Source organism: Vidua chalybeata, chromosome 8, assembly GCF_026979565.1.
Source record: "Vidua chalybeata isolate OUT-0048 chromosome 8, bVidCha1 merged haplotype, whole genome shotgun sequence".
Lineage (NCBI taxonomy): Eukaryota > Metazoa > Chordata > Aves > Passeriformes > Viduidae > Vidua > Vidua chalybeata.
The window spans coordinates 21,392,701-21,414,021 of record NC_071537.1 but is presented as its reverse complement, the minus strand read 5'-3'; the positions used below and the strand labels follow the sequence as shown (position 1 = coordinate 21,414,021).

General features: G+C 41.4%; 1 protein-coding gene across 4 annotated transcripts in view; it reads right to left on the bottom strand.

Annotated features, from left to right (window-relative positions):
- The window catches only part of KAT6B (lysine acetyltransferase 6B), a 109,539-nt gene extending 99,207 nt beyond the window's left edge, over window positions 1-10,332 (bottom strand). For 3 of the 4 annotated variants that reach the window (XM_053948947.1, XM_053948949.1, XM_053948950.1), the window contains exons 1-2: window positions 9,992-10,332; window positions 1,922-2,812 (exon numbers count right to left, since the gene is read on the bottom strand). In XM_053948947.1, the coding sequence (XP_053804922.1) occupies window positions 1,922-2,542 (621 nt within the window). In that variant the 5' untranslated portion in view covers window positions 2,543-2,812; window positions 9,992-10,332. Of the gene's footprint in view, window positions 1-1,921; window positions 2,813-8,158; window positions 8,200-9,991 lie in introns of those variants that run through there. The other variant, XM_053948948.1, reaches the window with a different exon arrangement.
- Between the last annotated feature and the right edge of the window lie 10,989 nt (window positions 10,333-21,321).

Here is a 21,321-nt window from a genome sequence, read left to right as displayed (position 1 = left end):
AATTGTCCCTGAAGCATTTAAAGCCATAGATGGTAAAGAACAGTAAAAATCCCATATTTAAAACAAGTCTCTATATATTTGCTCAGTAACCTCAGCAACTTAGCACAACTAAGTGGTAAATTACACTAACATGGAACCACTGATTCACCAACCTCACATCAAAACTATTTTTGTCAGGAAAAACCGTATGCCAGTTTTTAAACACGCAAGTCACACTGCTAATTTTGAGGCACCCAAATGAAAGCTTCTTTCTTGCCAAAGCACTTGCTAGAGAACAGATTTGTTTGGCTAACTTCTAGAAGACAGATTTATCCTTATACCAGTATTTTAGTATGGCAGTAATGGCTTTTTCAGCGCCATGACCCAACTAACATTCCTTGCAAAGGCTGCCAGTCCCAGTAGGTAGCCTAACATAGGAGAATTTTGTTTCTACAAAATTTGTGTTACTTGGGTTGCTCAGTCCTCCAGCCCTCAAATTTTTCATGTCATTACAGTATCAGAATTACACTAGAAACTCAAAGTACTTAAACAGCTTTATCACTACAAGTAATTAAATGTTTACAGTGTACAGCTACAGCAGTAATTGCACAGTATGCAGCATTTTTGAATTTCCATTCTGATTATAAAGTGTGAAGCTCCATGCGTCCCTCAAATACCTGAGAAGTCCAATTTGACAGAAATAGATATCCATACGAAAATGCAATCATATTTAACATATATTTAGAGAAGCTCACAAAAATAAAGCTACAACTGCTCACCTCTGACTGTTCCCCAAACAACTGATCCTGAAGATCTCACTAAATAATTCCAACACAAGCGTTTTCTACTCTGCACCCTCCAGCATCTCACCATCAAAGGAAAACGACCACTGAAAACCATAATGCAGCTTCTAGGAGACACTGGTGGCACCTCTACAATAGCAAAGCTGTCTGCACTATTCCGTGTCTAAAACAACTGCCATCAAACTTGACCAGCCAGAAGAAGAAAACAAAACAAAAAAAAAAAAAAAAAAAAAGAAAACAAAGAACCCCAAACCATCAACTTACAAGTATTTTAAGACTACAACAGGTAACTTTCTTTCTCCCAAAGAAAACTGAAAATTCCAAACACATTTCACCATACTAATGGGAAATGATCAAAGAGTGCCTGCAGACATATCTTTGACACTATCCTTTCATAAACAAAAAACTAGTTGATAGCCCTTTCTTCCTCAAGGCTGAAACTCTGTGAACAATTAACTTCAAAACAAGACTCAAGTAATAGGAAAAATAAACCCAAGTAGGGAGCACAACAAAAGTAAAACAGAGGGAGGATACTGCAGTTCAGCTCAAATTGTCACTCTAACACCTTCACTTCTCTTCTTAGAATATTAACATTAATTCCAGTTTCTATTAACTGACATTTTAAAGCTCACTATCCACATAGAAATATCATTAAAAATAATAATTCTAGCGGTCTTAAACATCACAAGTCCTACCAGTGGCATCTCAGGCCATCAAACCACAAGAAAATCTGTATATCCCATCAGAAAATGAAGGTAAAAGGCCACAATCAAATCACACTGCAGATTTCAGCTACACCAGCCTGTCAGGCAAGACAGAACAATCTCACACCTACAACAGAGCATACAGCTGTACTCTTCCCTGCTGCTCTGTTCATCTACTGAAAATTCACAAAGCAAACTATCCAATGCAGAATGGCAGGACATATGGAGCCAAGTAAAATTCATTTACCAGAACTGATTCTGCATAAATCCTGGACATGCATCCCCACTCATATACATTTAAATAAAATATACATTTAAATTAAATACATTTAAATAAAGCACGAGAATAATCATTACTTTTGTATTAGGTAAATAAACAAAGGGTAACAGTAACAGGTTTTTATTATTTCATTAGCTCTAATTTTTCAGACTTACCTGGTCTTTTTCATGGGGTAATAAGCTGACAGGTGGAAGGGAAGCTGGGAAGGTGCTGGAGTATTTTGGAGCTCCTTTGTTTTCCAAACTGCCATAATTGACTCTATACTGAGGACCATCCTTCAGTAACCTCCCATTGTTCACAGCACGTTTGGCCCCCAGCCGCAACCTCTGCTGAAAGGCAGGATTGTTGAAAATACTTGCTAGGTCATTTTGACTTCTCAAATACTTTTCTATGTTTTTCAGGGAGGAGCCATTAGGTTCTTGAAGCCCTTCAATTGCTCTTCTCAAGAGTTTATTCCAATCCACATTACGGAGCTCATTACAAGCTCCTCTAGATCCCTTAACAGATTTAGGAATAGTGCCAGGTTTAACACATGAAAACCGTCCAGGATTATCTGGGTCCTTGTAGGATGCAAGACCTTTGTTAGTGACTTTAAGAATAGAACCATCTTGAACGCTAAGTTCCAGCTGTTCTGAAACAGTCTTCTTATCTAATCCATGGGAAGCACAAACAGCATGACATATTCTCTCTTCAGAAGGCCTTTGCTTTTGCTTTTTAACTTTTTGTATAGCTTCCAGAATCCACTCCGTATAAAGAGGGTTGGCAAGTTTTACCATGGTTGACCAGTAATTGTTTCCAGCCAAGAGTTACCCATAGAGGTTCCTCCTTATCCTTTTAGCAGATCTTTCAGAGGTTGTTCACACCTCAAACACAAATGAAAGGATTCCACACACTGCTTGGACACATGGCAAAAATATCCACCCTGAGGAGTCGGAAAAAGCAGAGAAATACCTGCTGACTGAAATTTCCCAATTATGTTACTGAAATGTAGAAGGGGTTCATCTGTGATGACACTGGTACCTCCTTAAAAGAAAGTTTGTTGCAACCTTTAAAAAGAAAAAAAAAAACAAGAGGCAGGGAGAGAATACAGTTAATGCTAAAGTATTAAAAAACTAAAATTGCATTCAGACATGTGTTCATACTATAAATGCTGCAGTATAGAAAAATCTTTGTGATATTATATGAAACATTTGTCAGTTCCCACCCCACATGAAACAAGTCATCATAAAATCCTATTGCTTCTCATAACAGTCAGTGGATTTAGTTTTCCTAAATTTCATCACCCCAACACTTAACCTACTACTGACCTGTTGGACAATTTCCATTCAGTCAGGCATCTGAAAAGACCCCCTAAAACAAACTGCCTACGGATCATTTCTACGCTGATTATACATGCACTAGAAAACCCAAACCAACAGAAAACCAAACCCCAACCAATGAAAGATAAATTATTAATCACTTCCAATTCTTACAGCATCCTGTCTCTAAGTGTCCTGCCATGTTGATTAATATTTAGGTAACCTACAAAACCAAAAGCCATCATAAAAGCACTTCTCATTTTAAGGTGTGCAGCACAGAGGCATTTTTGATACAAATCCTCACAAAGAGAAATGAAAACAAAGTAACAGGAGGCATTTTCACATAAATAGGTTGTCAGCACAAAGATGTGTAAAGAGGTCACATTGAAAAATGTTTTATTGACTCACAGTTTAACAATTTTTTTTAATTTTACTTATTATGGACTACATCACTCCAACAGAAAATTCAGTGGCTACAAAAACTCATTTAAGAAACCTGAAAGAACATCTTGATGAGGACTTTATTCATTCTAGGAACACATATGAAAAAAATAAAACAATTTAAAGTCTCACAAATTAAACTTAGACAGGAATTGCATAATGATTAAACAAATATATTTGAAGTATTAGTTTTTTCTGCCATGAAGTATGAGAGCTTTTGAAGGCATTAACAGAATAGCATAATTACTTCAAATCAAAGGAAAACAAAAAACAGAAGAGAAAAATTTCCATTCTCAATATATGGGTTATCTTGTAAAGTAGACGATCCACCAGTTTCAGAGCAAAAATTTAGACTTAGTTAATATGCACCTATATTTATAAAGCTATGGCAAGCAGCCTACAAATAACAAAATCACCTATGACTACACAAATCCTGGACGTCATTTTTTACTTGTTTATTCTAGCCAACCTGCATTTAAATCATGTTCAAAAACTTGAGTAAATTATAGCTAGGAAAAAACCCTGAACTGATACAGCAATCTAAATTATTTTCAACTTCATAAAAATATTCCTCTGCAACTACAAAGATAAAGAGTACAACAACACATACTTTTGGCCCTAAACTTTTTTCTTCTTCTACCCCTCAAAAATGTCTTTAAATATAAATTCCAGCTCACGTTTCACACATTATTATACCTACACAACAGAATTACTAACAAAAGAGCAGCTGGTTACTGGTAAGCATAAAATTTTTCTATACCCAAACAATCAATATTAATCAATTAATTTTATGAATTTCTCCTTTTCAAACCTGATCAAAGCTTAAACAACTTCAGATTTATAAATATGAAAATTCAAGTGACTGCCAGACTGAAAAAGACACATTCCTGATGTAAATGCAGAGCCTGAACGCTTAACTGGCTCACATACTGAACCCTGTTGATCTACATGGATTGGATCCTGTTTCTTGCTTCCAGACCATACTCATGGAAACTGTATTTGATAACAGTTTTGTGTATTTCAAATATCTGTAAGCAAACAATAACTTGTTCTCCAAACAGACCGTTTTTATTTACTTCAGCTAGCAAAAGTCATTCTTTCCCTAACAGAATTGTTTATACACACTGTTCTCAGATAATTTCAAAATAACACTGTAGCTACAAAATGCAGAGAAATATAGGGAAGGAAAGTTTCCATGGTATTATAAATCCTACAAATTCTCTCACAAATCTGACAATGAAAATACAATAATACAGCAAAGCAGAACCCTATATATAGTGGAGGCTCACTCCCATTTAGACTATTTCATAAACTCTTCCTATAGATTTGAAAGTTATCTGTAGCTACATATAAAGCCCCAGATTCCTAGAAAGCTACTTTTAAAGTTATTTAGTCTGTTCCTCTCTAAGTCTTCATTAAGATTGTCACGATTTAATTAAATGCTGAACACTGCATTTGCTGAGTCAGACATACTCGTCTTGGTTTTACATCTACTGCAGTACTGTTGTATTAAATTTCATACAAGCAACCACATCAGTTCCATTAAATTCCAGAACACACAGTACAGGGTCTGTTCCAAGCTCCTGGACACTGATGAACATTTCAGTATAAATGCTATAACATGTGGGTTACAGGAATTTTTATTGGCCAATGACTGTGGCACAAGGTTAGCATAAACCCGTATCTTCATATAAAGTCTACTGCTTGGTACAGGAATTTCACAGCCATATACATTCAGAACTACATTTTCACTTATTTACTTAAAACTCCTTGCATGTAATACAACCTCCTGCATGCTAGCACCTACTAAATCAACCCCAGCAGAGTAGATCAGCAGGAACAGAATTTCCAATCCACTGGACAGGATATTTCAGGAGCAAAAATCAAGACATCTTAAATAGACACCTTCCAACAGTATCCAAGTTCATTCTGCCTTAAGGAACCATGCAAAGTGCATCCAACCCAAGTTTTAAATTGTTTTGCCACAGCTTAGAGCCTCGCTTAGTCTGGCACTTGAGCGCATGTGAACTTGAAGTAAAACCCCCTGACCTCCATGACTGCTATGCCACACAGTACAGTCAGAATAACTTATTACTAACAAACATCTTTCCCAGCAAAACGACTCGGGTGAGTGATCCTGGAGCTATAAATTGAGGAGATCTTTCAGAAACCAAGACAGACTGATACAAGATTGGCAATACATAAACACACACATCTGCATGCAAAGTGACTAGCTGAGACAAAATAAATTGTTTTAGAAACAATCTTGCAAGATTCAACATCAAAGGATACTCAGAAATACAAAGTTACAATCAGGTTTCTAAGTTTAGAATGCAATTCTACAGAAACTACGAATAGGTGGTCATACATAATTTAATATAAAAAAGTGTGATGATTACCCAAACAGATTTTGAGGAAGTTTTTGAAACCATTTTAAAGAAGTGATTATAAATTAGTCTATTTAGGTACTCATATCTATTTATTAATCTTCCTCCCCTTGTAATTAATTAACTTTTAATCACCCTCAGCAGCATTCATTCAATTACAAAATAGATTTTCCGTACTGTTAAAATGCACAGGATAACTTCCAAGTTTTATGGCAACAATCATGAAGTTCCTTCTATGTAATTTGTCACATTTCAACTTCTATGGTCTATGGTATCTTATTTTGAAAATAAAAACATTTGAGAAAATTTGGATGTACTATATTACTGACCAAATCTATTAACAAGTCTGCCACTGAAGAGCTGCAGAACAGAAGCATTAGAGGGTGAAGTATAACCCATTAGCTCTAAAACATGAAAAACCATCTCTAGTCAAGGCTTGTCCCTTTACCTAAGTCATAAATTATCAGATAAATACAAAGAAGTTGCAAAATTTCAGCTTGGGATTTAGAATGAATGCAAATGTGCCCTTTATAAGGCACACACCTATTGCACAGATGATTATAATTAAAGGAGGCAGTGACTGAACACTTCAATCTCAGGTGTCATCAGTAATCCTATAATCCTCTAATAAGCTAGGTTTTAGACTGAACTAGTACCTGGAATTGCTTCCAGGTGATCCAGATTGTGAAAACAAGCAGTGTAGTCAAAAAACAGCAACAAAAAAAGCCATGCTTCTCTCCATAACTAAAACCAAAAGTTACTACACAAATAACACAACATACAATCTAAAGGGTTGGTTCTTTTAATTAATGAAAAGTTTGCTTAAGCTTTCATAAATGTAAATGCAGTTAAACTTTTAAAAACTGAGGTTAACACAGCTATAAAAAACAAAAACAAAAAGAAAGGAGGGAGAAGAAGATGCAGCTGGGGGAGATGAGAGTAACTTGTGCAACCTGCCGGTGACCTGTGAAGCTCAATCTCATTCTGCTCCCTCCTACCTGCTCTGCACACACTCCGGAGAAGCAGCAGCAGGCCAGCTCTCTGCTGCAGCATCAGGGTCAGGTAAGGATTGCAGCAGAGGAGGAGGAAGAAGAGACTGCCATTACATTCCATTTTTGCCATTTTTCCTTGCTCCAAGCCATTACTTAGAATTCTGTAGCTAATCAACTCTGTATTCCACCCCCATCTCAATTAATGATGCAAAACAGACAAGATAGTTGTTTTGCTATTGCAAAATACATGGGCCTGCAAAGAGATGGGGAGAAAGCAGATCCTGGTAAGGACTCCCATCATTCATATCCCTCTTAAAATTACTCAGGTCATGAAGCCAGCTATTGTATTACTCTTTACACAGCATACGGTTTCCAATAATAAGAAAGAGCAATGACACATCTATATGCTTTAAAAAGACAGATGTGTAGACACTACAGTAACTTCAAAACTGCACCAAAGACTCGGGGATGTGGAGAGAAGAGTGGCACATGTGAAACGAACTGATGGAAGTGCTTGTGCTCTGAGATACCCCACAAGCTTCTTCGAGATCATATGCTTAAAATCATTTCCAACATGACAGCAGCAAGCGCCACCAGAGGAAGCAGCATCAGCACAACATGACAGCAGCAAAATCACCCAAATTCACCTTTCCCACCTTCTCCTGTGGAAGTTCTGAGCACTGTAAAATACAGTACTAGAGAACAGCAGGAAATATGGAAAGGTAACATTCACTGCCGAGAGTTCACCTGGAAAAAGGTCAACTGAAAACATTCCTTCTTGGGATAGTGGTTTGCAACAGCAGGGGTGGTTATGCGTCTGCTCTTGCCAGAGGGGGTTATTTTCAATGTTCAGTGACAGAGTATGAGAGGTGAGGTCCGGGCAAAGAACACACAATGTGAACATCACTTCCAAAACGTGGCACTGCCAAGCTGGACTATTCCCCTCCCCAACTTCCTTAAGGTTTTTGCAGTACTAGCCCAGCCACGGAGATGTGCGACGCCTAGAGCCTCGGGCCAAGGCATTGTTGCATTTGAAGGGGCCAAGCCGGGGCTGGCTCTGCGCCCTGCCCGCCCTGCTCCGGGATTTGCCGTTCCCGAGGCAGGAACCCCCAGCCCGCAGGCTCTGCGCCCCGGGGCACGGCGACCCGCGGGCAGGGCAGCCCAGGGGGACGGGGCCGTGCGCGCACCCGCACCGCGGGGCGCCGGGCGGGGCCGGGGGCGGCGGCCGCGCGTCCCCCGCGGGAGGCAGGTGAGACCCCCCCGGTACCACTCACCTCCGCGGGGGGAGGAGCCTCCTCCGGGCGCCGCAGCGGCTCCCCCTGCTGCCGGCTCTTCCGCCGCTCCCGCCGCCGGGCCGCGCCGGGCCGCCTGCCCCGCTCCGCGCCGCCCGCGGCCGCCGCGACCGCCCCGCTGCCGCCGCGCGCGGCTCGGCGCACCTACGCCGCCATTTTGTCTCGCCCTGTTGTACTTAACGTGAATCCGACATGACACTGATTACAGCCCAATGGAGGCTCATTAAAACCTTACCTACCCCGCGCCCCGCCCACCGCCGCCCGCCATTGGCCCGCGCCGCGCACGCCGCTGCGCGCTCACGGGTCGGGGGGGGGCTGTCCGTCACCCGCCCACACCGGCCCCGGCCCGCCCGGCAACCGGCCCGGCGCTCCCATTGGCGGGCGCTGCCTGTCGCTCACGCGGCGCGCCCCTTCCCCGCGCGCTCAGCGCCGCCCACCGGCGGGAGGGGGCGGGGCCGACGGCCGACACTGGCCGCCGCCGCCGCCACACACTCGCGCGCCCCGCCCACCCGCCCGCCTCCCCGCTGGGCCCCGGGCGCTCGCGATTGGCCACCGGCCGGGTGCGGGGGCGGGACTTCTCGCAATCCCGCCCTCCCGTTGGCCGCCGCTGCCGCCCGTCCGCCACCCCTCCCCACCCCACCCCCCCCCGCCGCCGCCGCCCCACCCGCTCGCTCCCGAAGTTTGTTCGGGAGCGCGAGCGCTGCCGAGACACCGGCGGCGGCCGCCTGAACCAGCTCGGCAGGGCGGGCGGGCGCGCGACACACACTAATGAGCCGCCTTAAATATTGAGCGTCACGCGCGTGCCTCAGAGCCTGGCACTCGCCCGGGCGGGCGAGATGGAACAGCACGCTCCCAGCATAACCCTCCCAAGGTGCCTGGCACTGGCAGCCGCTTATCGCGCACACACACACCCCGCACCGCCGAGGGAGGGAGGAGGGAGTGGGAACGGGGACGACGACAATGACTCCCGGCTCTGCAGCCACATGCAGGTCCCTGCAAGTTTCGCCATGCGAAGCACGGGGACTTCTCTGTCACCCCGTCTGCGAAGGAACAATTGCCGCCTCAGAAAGACAGGGTGGGAACATGCAACACAAAAACCTCAGCCATCCCCTGCTTCCCTCCGCCACTCCATTCCCCCTCTCCCCACCCCATCCAACCCAGCCATCACCCCCTGCTGCTGCTCCCCCTCCCCTGCAAAACGCAGAGCATTGCGATGCATTTACCCAGCGCAAGTGTCTGCAAACACGTGCATCAGCCTCCGACGCTAAAGGAAAAAAAGTACCCAGCCTAGTGACAAGCCCCCTGCGCTGGGAGAGGGGAGGGAAAGGGGGTTATTATGGCAAATTGCAGCCTGTCACCCAATGCAAAACAAACCCCATCGCATGCTCCCTATCATCCCCCGCATAAACTCCTGGGAATCTAACCTCCGATGCAGGTTCCCCCCTTTGCTTGCAATGACCTCCTTTCTCTGCCCGTGTGTGTTTCTGCAGCAGCGGTTCCTGCGGAATGTGCTGCCCCTGAAACGCGATCGCGGCTCCTCTCTCTCTCTCGCTCGCTCGCTCTCTCCGCTCTGTCTCTCGCTCGCCCGCTCGCTCTCTCTCCTGGCTGCAAGCAGAGCCAGGAACACAACAACAACACAGCCTCCCCCCACCCCCTTCCCCAAACACATACACACTGAAGAGACCCAGCCAGGAGAGCCAGACGAGCCGGGGAGGGGGTGGAGGGAATCCCCAGCCAGCGGATTGATTGCACCAGTTACCTTCCCTAAGCCCCTCCGCGAGAGGGGAAAAAAGAAGATGAATACAGAGAGAATACCTTGTCTCCCCTCCTCCTCCTCCTCCGCGGGGCTCCTCTTCTCACTTCAAAATACTAAAAGGTGGACGGGCAGATCAGACACACGCGTTCAGCTCTCGGCGGGGGAGGGGAGCCACGCGAGCAATTATCATTAATTTAGAAATTAAAACAGAAACCCACCCCAGACCTCCAGCCTCCCCGGTGCGGGCGGACGCAGATTGGGAGGACTGGTGCTAAGACACAGGACCTGATAACAGCTAATTGAAAGGTTAATCTACATAGGCTGTGACAGAAGAGGTCCCTCCCCACTTTTTTATCTGCTGTTGGCAAGTGGGAAATTGAGCTCCCCCCACCTTTTCTCCCTCAAAAAAAAAAAAAAAAAAAAAAAAAAGAGAGAGAAAAAAAATTAAAAAAAAAAGGGTGGGGGGAGAGAGAAAGGGGGAAAGGCGATAAAGTTTGGGGGGCGGCGCGTCCCCTGGGCGGGAAGGCGGCTGCGGGGAAGTGGCCACCGGCGCCTCCCGGGGGCCCTCAGCCGCCCTCGGGGGGTCGCGCTGGGCTTTCCGTCCCACGTGGGGCGATTTGAGCTGTGTCGATGGAAGCACCCCCGCAGGCAGCCTTTGGGGCTTGAACGCTCCCCCGGGCCGGGGGAAGAGGGCTGTGCTTGAGCCTTCCATAATTAGTCCGAGGGGTGGAAGCAGCGTGAACAAATCACAGATGTTGTCCTCCCATTGAGTTTGTACATGTAACAAGATGTTCCGAGGAATATATATTAAAGAACAAGGTGATAACACGTACGGACTTAAAGCTCGGTTTTCTCCATGCTGCCTTGACCTCTGCTGCCAAAGGCCTCTCACCCTGTCACGTTCTCAGTAATCACAGAATATGTTGAGTTGGAAGGGACCCATCAGAACCATCGAGTTCTACTCCTGGGTTTTAATACTCCTTGTGATGGTTTTCTCACCTACGGCCAGCAAACAGCACTTTTCACCCAAACATCACTTTTTACCCAAGCATGGCATAACAAAATACCATGGGATACATCCCATAGGGTATGACACAAGGGAGGGAAAGGCAGAGTACCTACCTGAGCATCTACTCAAGCAGGCACAGATAGACATTCCTCATTGTCCCAAACCTGAAACATAATTGTTGCAGATGTCTCCTCAACATCCTCTTTTCCACATCTTGTGGATGACATGTTGTGTTAGGTGCCTGCCTGCAAAGTTTTCTAAAAATATCTGGTCCTGAATAAGAAAATATAAAAGTAAAATTCTAAAATATATCCTTAAGAGTGGGTGGAAAATGACCTTCTACAAAAAATTCTGAAGATCTTCCCTAGATGATGCACTGCATGTAGCCTAGTAAGGAAACAAAGTTTCCATAATTAAAAAAAAAAAAAAAAACATTAAGGTTTAGTGCAACTTCTTTCAGAGTCAGTTGCTGGAGATCCTGTGCAAGGAAGCTCTTTGGTGATGTTTCAGAGCACTGTAAAATTCTATGACCTACTTACAGAAAGCTACCGGGTGAAAATAATATTCCAGCATGTATCTATCATACCATAACCATTGACTGAGGTTTTAGTCTTTTAACTGCCAGATGCAGCCTTTTAAACATAAAGAGGGAAATTGAAATGTGTAGTGTCCTAATACTTGTTGGAGAATCCGTCGAGGTTCATGCATTATGCAGGACCTGGCTGTGATTTAAAATAGTTTTTAAATTATTGGAAATGTTATAAATCATTTCAGCACAATTTGTAGCACAGTGTCACATTTGCAGCACTATTCTGAATGTTGTGTAAACATTTCCATCAGAAACTTTTTTTTTCCTTTCCGGGAAATTTACAACTTGGTTAGTGGTAAAAACATAAAAATAATTTCTTGAAACTGAAACTTGGCATGGCCACATCCCAGCTCAGGAAACAAAACAGTGGAGAAAACTCGATAATATGTTTGGCCATTTTGAAATTACGAGTGTGTCGTGAAGACATAAGTAATAGCACAGAGAAAAATAACAAAAGTATCTGGTTTAAATGATTACATTCTTTCTTCTCAATTTAACTCTTTTCCTAAAAATAAATTTTATAGGATGATATGTCATTGGCTGTTGTGTTCCAGTTTTTAACATATTCAAGAACCTTTTGTTTGCAGAGAGACTTCTATGGATCTTGACATTTACAGCTGTACCTGATATTATGTAAACTGTGAAGTTAAGCACATGAACTCTTTATACATGAATCATCGTCCAGCAAACTCAGATCCACTGTCACTGTAAATTATACCATTTTCCAAAATTATAACTTCAAAAGGGCTGCATCATGGCAATTTAGTGCAGTTCAGTTTGAGATCGTGCATGTTACACAGAGAAACCTAAGTACCTGGAATGCTTTGGATCTGAGAATGTCTATAAGCATTTTGGTTTGTCATCTAGATAAGAAATATTTTTGGTTTATTGTATGAAAATGCCCTCAAGTCTATATTAAAAATACCTATGGAAAAGTAATAAGCCCATCAAGGAAGTTAGTGCAAACAATAAAATTTACACTTTAGTATGTCTTTTATGGGCAGTATTTGTGGGATTTCTCTCCCAGAAGTCCTGCAAACTGATGAAGTAAAACTAATTCCCCCAAGGAGTAACAGGTGTCTAAACACTTATACATTGAATACACCCATTCCATGTGTTAAAATCAGGTCCTTAATATTAAAAAAGGGTATCTAAAATCAAAATAACTTTCCCATGTATGCTTGTAGAAAGATCTACTTTGGCCCATTTCACTTTGTTCTATTAGTCTCTTTGTTTTTATTATATTTCAAATAATCTTATTTACAGGATTTTTGCCCCCCCCCCCCAATGGAAAAATATATATGAATGTACATGTACATTGTAGAGTACGTAGTAAGCATATGCCTCTCCTCAAAAGTCCTCAGAATTATTCTAAAAATGCACTAACACTGCTATTTTTTGATATCAAGTGAGAGAAAGCAAGAATGTAAGGGCTCTGCATACTCTCAGTTAAATTCAGTTCTCAAAAATCAAAATCTGAAAATTTCTGTATGGCTGTGGTGTAAGACATGCTGGAGACTACTGCTTAAATAAAGCCCAGACATGTGCAGAATAAATTCATCAGCGTACAAAAAAGAACACCAAATTAGAGTTTGAACACTTGCTTGAAATCAGTAAGAAAATTCTCGTGCATGAAATTACTGCCATATTAAGAATTTCCCTGTGAGGGGTTTAATCACTGATGCAATTCCATTAGAACTAGTGGGGCTGTTACATATTTAGAAACAATTATGTAGCTGTCCATGTTGGTATGGTGACAGATCCCTATTTATCTTTGGAGATGCTGGAGGGTAAAATCTTGGCCCCCATCAAAGTCTGGCAAAACATTCTATGATTTCAACCAAGCCAGGATGTTCCTTCTATTATTACTACACACAACCACATATTTGACTACAGTCACCTGGATATTGCATCCCCTGGCATATGCTGTTGAAAGAAGTGACCCTGGGGAGAAAAGTCATCCTAAGAGTGCCATGAATTTTGTCCCAGCCTGTAGTCATCCTGAGCATGTCCCTGCCTAGGAGCTGAATGCATAAATTCTTTACCTGCACCACCTCCTCTGCTTAGCTCACCTGCCAACAGCTTCCCTGCAACTTTAACTTTCAGCCTCATATTCCTTCTGGACTAAAACAGCTTTTTCTTATTTTTTTTTTTTCATTTGTGATATTTTTTCCCCCAGCCTTTTATATTTTAATTTAATATGAAAGATTAATCCATGAAACTACGTCTACTCCTCTGTACAAGCAGAATGCTTCTTGGTTTATGTATGAGGATATGCATTGCTGCACGTAACAGAGCATCACCACCCAACTTAAACACCACAGATTATATTAATATATACACTCATATATTTATATACACACAAAGTGAGTAACCCGTGGGCATGTTTTCTGATCATTTGCTGTCTCATCTATTACATTTAATCAAATTGAATAATAGTGTAAAATAGTCTCCTGCTGCCATTTTACTGATTCGGGTGTTTTTTAATTCCTGAAACTAGCAGATTATAAGGTAAATGCTATAGCAGTTTCAACTCAGGAGTTGTAATTGGCATAATACTGTAATTTGGAAATAAGTGTTTGTGGTAGATCAGCTGTCATCCCACAGGGGTGGAGACAGTGACTGTTTATAATAAATCCCACATGTTCCTTTCTACTCTGGCAAATATCCCACACTGCTATATCAAAGTACTTTACAATCCTTAATGAATTAGTTCCTGTAAGAGCTTTGTTAGGTGACTATTATTTTTCTTGTTCTCCAACAAAAGATAGACAAAGTGTAAAGCAAAGTGGTTAGAAGAGGATGCTGGCTTCAGGAAAAATCTGGGCACCTGAGTATTAAGGGGTCTACTCTGGGCACAAAAGATCCAGTTTCAGAGGTCCTGTGCTAGTGTGGAGAAGAAACTGCTGGCCTGTTAACACACATTTCAGACCTTAGCAGGAACAAGTCTTTTTGCTGCATTAACTATGCTACATGTTAAAGAAGCAATGGGATGAATAGAATTTGGGAGTGCAAAGGAAAATGCTAAGAGCAAAGAAGGAAAAAAAAAACAGGTGGCTCTTATACATGACAATTTCTATAAAATGGTGTCTTTCATATATACAGTGTCTCACAGTATTTGATGTGGAGGTTCTATTTATGCATGATAAAGGATTACTAAGTGATTAATAGATGCTTTAATAAATGGCAATCAATTGTTTTAGGTCCAATGTGTCAATAGGGTTTTTTACAACAATAGCTCATCATCATCTGAAACACCCTACCAATGTATTTAACCTCTATATGCTTCACATTGAAACACCTGCTAATCTTGTGTTAAACCTCACAAATGGAATCTTAATATAACGTGTGACTCAAAACAAATTTGCTGGAGAAAAAAGGATTAGCACCTAGGCTCCACAGTAAATTGTGAGTTATAGCTGTACTGGATTTAAGTTTCTCCTTTTGCCATGTAAAAGGCACTGATATGACAGGAAGCTTTTGCTGCTGAGTGCAAGAGTGGTGTTTTCGAGGCTAACCCCAAGAGGAGGGCTGGGACATTGCTGGACTCTGTACCAACCAGCATCACTGAACTTGATGCAGCCTTGTGTTTTTATACACATTTATGGTAATACTTCGTGAGGACAGCTGACAAGATAAAGGATGAAATTGAAAATGAATAAAGACCAGTTTACTCAGAGGTGGTGAAAACTGCTGTAATCAGGGGCTGCTCAGGTCCTTCTTGCTACTGTCCTGCTGTGTTTAGTTAGTCTGGTGAAAGGGGAGGATGCTGATGTTTGCAGGGGCCATTTTAACACCTCAGCTTGTCTTTGTGGGCTTTAAAGTAATTAACTTTCCAATCATTACCGGTTGACTTGTGACAGGTTTAGGTTTCCCTCCTGCTGTTCCCTTTGGGGATATTGGGTTGTCACTTTATGAGAGGGGGGATTCATTTTAAGGTTCACACCAAATCCCTTTCACAGCTTCCAAACAGCTCATTGTGTTCTCCATACTGCTGGAATATTCTCTTGGTCTCTGTTTAAATGAACATGACTTTTATAACTTTTTCCAGATCGAACTGGACAAGCAAGGGGGAGGGAGAAGGGGGAAGCTTCTCCAAAAAGGCAGGTAGCACACTTGCTAAGCCCTTCAGATGAAAAGAGGGCCATCCTCGGTACTTAGAAGTCAATAAAAGAGACTGCAAAGGCAGTTTTGCTAAATAAAGTTACTTTGAGCTTTGAAAGAATTCTGACAGTCCTTAATGTAACTGAAAGAATCCTCACAACTTCCAGCTGTGATATGGGTGTACCATATTATAGTTCAGCTTTAGCCCAGGGAAAATTTCCAGATCTGTAGTTGTTGCAATTTTTTATTGATCAAAGATTGCCAAGAAACACGGAGAGAAAAAGGTAGGAGAACACTTGACCATATTCTTGTTAATCCCATTCTCATCCAGTGTCCACTATATATGTTTTAAAATCCTATTAAGTCCTATTAATAACCAGAGAGGCTGCTACCAGCCATGTAATTTTGAGACTTCTTTTGGTGTACACCAATCTCTTAGTGTACGGCGGCACCAGAGTTCTAAGAAATGTGACTGATAGGCACAATGACCACTTTTCAAACTCAGCGGACAGTGAAAACCCTCACCTACTGCAAAGCTGGTTGCAGTACTTCCCCTTTGAAATTCTGCTCAGCATCTCCTGGCACACTAACATTCTGACTAAGGGTGGGAGTTTGGGAAATAATCCATGTGGCAAACCAGCTCTGAAATTGCTAAGCCCAGGCTTAGAAAAACCTTTGGTCTGCTCTGCAATGTTTGGAAATTGAGCAACATCCACTCTAGCCTTTTCTTTCTGCAGCTTGAACCAAGAGAGTTTGACTGGTGTCAAGAACCACACTGCTATCTCCAGCTGGATTTTTAGTGGTGTCTGTGGGATGTTTTCTTTACGTTCTTTGTTGGCAGCATTAGTTGTGAGGTTCCTTTGCTAAATAAAGCTCTGTCTGCACAAACAATTTATTTCAGTCACTTCCCATAGCTGCCGGTACTGCAGCAACTCAAGCTCTGTTAGCTAGACTAGAAGGCCTGTCAGAGTCAGGTGGCAATACACCACATCATTTCAAATACCCTTTCAGGAACCTTTAGATCTGCTCAATGTTCCCTTAAAAATCACCACTGGCTTGCTTGTATTAGGGCTCCCAACCTGACTAACTCTAGTTGTTAAATTATCATCATGCACAGAAAGATTTTGTATTAAATATACTTTGGGAAGGAAAATCTCAGTGAAAAGGGATTTGGAGGGCAGGAGAGACTTGTTTTTCTGTGTCAGGTAATATGAAAATGTGAAGTAGAAGCTAGGAAGAACCAAGGTAATCACATATCAGTGCTGGAAATGTGAAGTGTCTTCTTCGTACGCATAGAACTACACAAACGGTCTCCTCAGGGGTACGCAGGAGAGGTAGCTGAGGATTTTTCAAGGTGCAAATTGCATTATCCAGCATAATGAAGGCCTTTGTTTATTTAATAAAGAAAAACTAAAGTAAAAAGAGAAAAAGAGGGAAGTTCTACTTCTCAGCTGATGGCAGGACCTGGGCAAGCTGTGAGCTTGTTCCTTAGTGCTGGCCAGATCCCCTCTGTTATCCTGATATTATTCCCCTTTGTTATTCGATATCCCACAGTGCCAGCTAAGTCAGGAGTTGTCACACTCCTCACTGGTGCAGCAGGATACAAAATAGCTGGGGGTGGGGAGGAAGACTGGAATGGTTAGGAGGTGGAAGGGAAAAGGCCTTTTTTTTCATGAAAACAGTAGCACCAGCTGCATCCTGCAAGTCGCTAAATTAGCCAGTCAGTTGTTTTTCTTTTAATTTTTGTGTGAATTCAAGAATAGGTTGTGGATGTCTTGGCAACTCATGAATGAGGCTCTTTATGAAAGAATTCACCTTGCAGAGGGGCTGCTGTCAGATGCACAAGCCTCTTTCCATTAATTAAGCTGCAGAACATCCCCTCTTTTTTTTCCCCTATCCCTCTCAACGCCTGGATAATCAGACCCTGTGTCTTTCTGTAACATCCACCACTGCCTCTCTCTCTCTCCTCACAGAATTTCACCCACTCTGTTAATTCTGGGCTGCCAGATTTTTTTTTTTTTTTTAACACAGCTTATTGCTGCTAAGTGAGATATCATGCTGCCTGAGCTAATAACTAAGATGAATATTCTGCTCCACTGAAACTAGTAGCATTCTCTATGCATTATCTTCAGCTGAAGGGTGGCCTAAGAGCAAAGTTGGATATTTTCAAAAGCTCAGCTGGGAGTTAATCAACTCTTATTGTTTTTCGACAGGAGCTGGATGCTTAACTTGCATCCAGTGAGTCATCCCCTGGATTGTCACCCACACACAAACAGCCCCACGGAGGGTGCAAAGAACGTTCCAGACGTGCGAGAAGTGACCGGCCATTGAAAGTGTGTAAGCTACACTGTATCGGGGTAGGGAGTGATTACAGATGTAATTATGCCTGAACAGACACTCTGGGGAGAGAAGGTGGGTACCTTCCCAGGAACCTCAATCAACTCCCAGCTTTGCTTTGGTCTGAGCAAGATATGTGACTGCAATTGAGTAATCTGGAAGTTTTTAGTGGAGATATTTAGGTACTCATGTGCAATTATGAATTTACACACCTACTTCAGGGAATAATCCCAAACCTTATAAAAAAAAGAGGAGCTGACTATCATACCTTAAGTGTTTGCATGTTTGGGCTTAATTTTGTATGGCCGATTTAAAATCCCAGTCATTAGGAACAGAAAAATATGTGCATGGTATTAATGACAGGCTGTTATAAATGACCTGTTCATTTTCCTTCACTTCCAAGTAATGCTGAACATTAATTTCCTGCAAATGAAGCAATCTGAAGTAGAACACACCAAATAATTAATCTTTGGAAACTCTGGACTAAATTAAAATAATTTGAAGTTAAATAAAGAGCTCATCTGTGGCCCCAGTGCTCTTTCTGGGAAGCAAGGGATACATAAAAGAATCAAAAAGAAAGCAAATACTGAATTACCTAACAGAAAAGGAATCTACAAATATATGTAATAAATTCCCACATTACATCATAAAACTAACTTTCTCACAAATGCTATCATTGCAAATGCCAAGACACATAGGAGACCTTGCAATTAGTAGTAAAAGTGAAAAAGCAATTGGGAAATTATTTGCATTGGACATCTGCATTTTCTATTTTGGGGCTTGCTGGCCTGTTTGGATTTCTTAAAAGATATTATCATATTATCTATTATACTAGAGGTCTCATTATACTGAGAATTGGGTGTGGTAGAATTTGGAATACCATTTAAATGGTAAACTAGAAATTCTCTTTATTAATTCTGGCAGCATATTAAAGAATGAGCACTCATGATAAACTTTATGCTTTTATTAGCAAAAGTTGACTTTTTAATTAAATGCTGTAATTTGGTTAAAATTACAACATAGGTAGAGTTGAAGAGTTATGTAAATTGTAAATATTCAGGAATATAAGAAAAATAATTCTATCTTTACTAGATCCAGGAAAAATGAATGTCTATATTTCAGAAATTCAGTAAATAAGCCTACTAGTCCGTTGTTTCTTTAAGAGTTTCACTTGTCTTATTTTTCTCAATCTTTCCTTGGCTGCAAATCTACAGCTATCCCAAACTATCAGAGACAAATAGTCTAATGGGAAATAATATGGGTGAAGAGATGAAATACAATAGTGGGCAGCAGGATCTTTTGAGTTTTAAAGGCATGGCATTGTATCTAGATGTGCTGAAAGCTCCTTGCTACAGTTTTCTTGTTCGTAAAATAGGAAGGATATTAGCCTGACTCTTGGCAAAGCTCAGAAATGCTCCTGTCTGTATAAATGCTGAGGATTATTAGAGAGAAGATGTTCAGCTTGGGAGTGGGGTTCTGAATATAGTGATGAACCCACTCAATTTCAATTGCTGTATGAGCTTCTTTCTTCTTATAACAATTAACCTCTTAGAAAAGAATTAACACTGAGTTTACATGTTGACTCTATAGACATTGGATAATTGCTTTTAAAAAATCATCTATAAGTCCAGGAAATTACATTTCTCCTTTTGCTTCTAAAATTACAAAGTTCTGACTTCCCAGCTGGTAATGCAAGCAATCAAAATCAGGTCTCTTGAGTGCAGTTGCATGACACACATGAACAACAATCTCATTTCATAAAGAATTAACCCACAGCCAGCTACGTTAACTGGCTCCAATTCATGCCTGCCTGCTCCAAACACTGTAGTTCCTGCTTTACACAGGCAGAAATGTATTGGTGAAATAACAGCAAACCCTTTTGGAGTCCTACCCTAACAAAGCTCCCTGGCAGAGGGAAAGGGTTTGGAATGAAGCACCAAACTGAAACCCAGAAGCTTTGGCTTCATTTTCTATCTTTTTTACAGGTTGCCTATCAGTAAGGCAGTCACTTAACCTCCCTGAGTTTCATCTTCTATCATACAGAGACAGTAATACCTCCTTTGGCTGTCTTTTTGATCTAGAGTATAAAGAAAGTGACATTATCCCTCCCCCCACCCATTTCAGCTAAGACATCTAGGCACTACTGTGATTCTGATCAGTAACAGCATTAACTACTGTTTAAACAGAAGGACCTACTTCAGTTTGAAATTTCCTTTATTTTATCTAGTTAAAAATATTTTCATGATTTCTCTGATTTTTTCCTTCTTTTTTTTGAGAGAAAGTAAGAAGAAAGAAGTGACTTGTTTTGGGTTGATGATTTAGTTCCGTAAATGCTCCAAGTATAGGGTCTAGAGAATAAGCTGAGAACACAGATCCAAATGAGGAAAGCTTGGTAAATATATGTGTTATTCAGAACTTAAATTTAAAGATGATGTGCAAATGAAAGCCCAGAACAAACATGTAATTCATTTGTGTCCTTTTCTCAGTGAGCTACCTTAAAGTGATATGGGTGGAGGTTCACTCAATACATTCCCAACATTTCATGGAATACACACCTTGCAGCTTTCCGGTAGTTTTTCTTGATGCTCAATCTAAATCTTTCTTTAATGTGTTTCAAGTCATTGCAACCTTAATTATAGTCCTAAATCAGTTCTTCTTAGTGTTTACTGCAAATGGTTATCTTGGGTAAGCAATTTGCATATTCCTCACTAGTAATCAATTAAGCAACCTGTAGTGACTTTCCTTTCTGTTTTGAAATAGTTTTTAAATGAAAGATTTGAACAAACTACACCACATTCAGTAGTGCCAAAGACTGCCATTCAGAGGGTTTTATGCTACACTATCCTGTCTAGAGAAAGGTTATTCATACATCCAGAAGACTGACTTTGCAGGCACATGTACATGTTTGTGTTTGAAACTTCTAGACTGACAACCCTTCAAATCCAGTTGCCTTCTCTTGGGACAGAAACACGAACCTTTATTTCTCTTTGACTTGAGAACTGACACCACTGTGATCTCCATTATGAGTCTAGCAATATTAAAGTGTGTTGCTCTTTACAGGCAGGACTGACTGCTTGAGTTGAATGACTACATGTTGACCTTGGGGGAGCTGCAGGGGTATGTGTTTGCTTGGTTTTTAAATTCATCTTTTCCAGGTTGTGGGGAAAGAAGCTTTTAGACACTGCAAAATACACATGGATTTAAGCAACAATTGATTTCAAGAGCATCTTACATTTTTCAACTCTGCTTTATGAAATGATGAGGCTTAGTAGAGCTTTTTTTTTTTTTAAGATCAAAAGATGTGACAGTTCACAAAATATGCAGTGAAGAAATAAAATCATTCCCCGTGC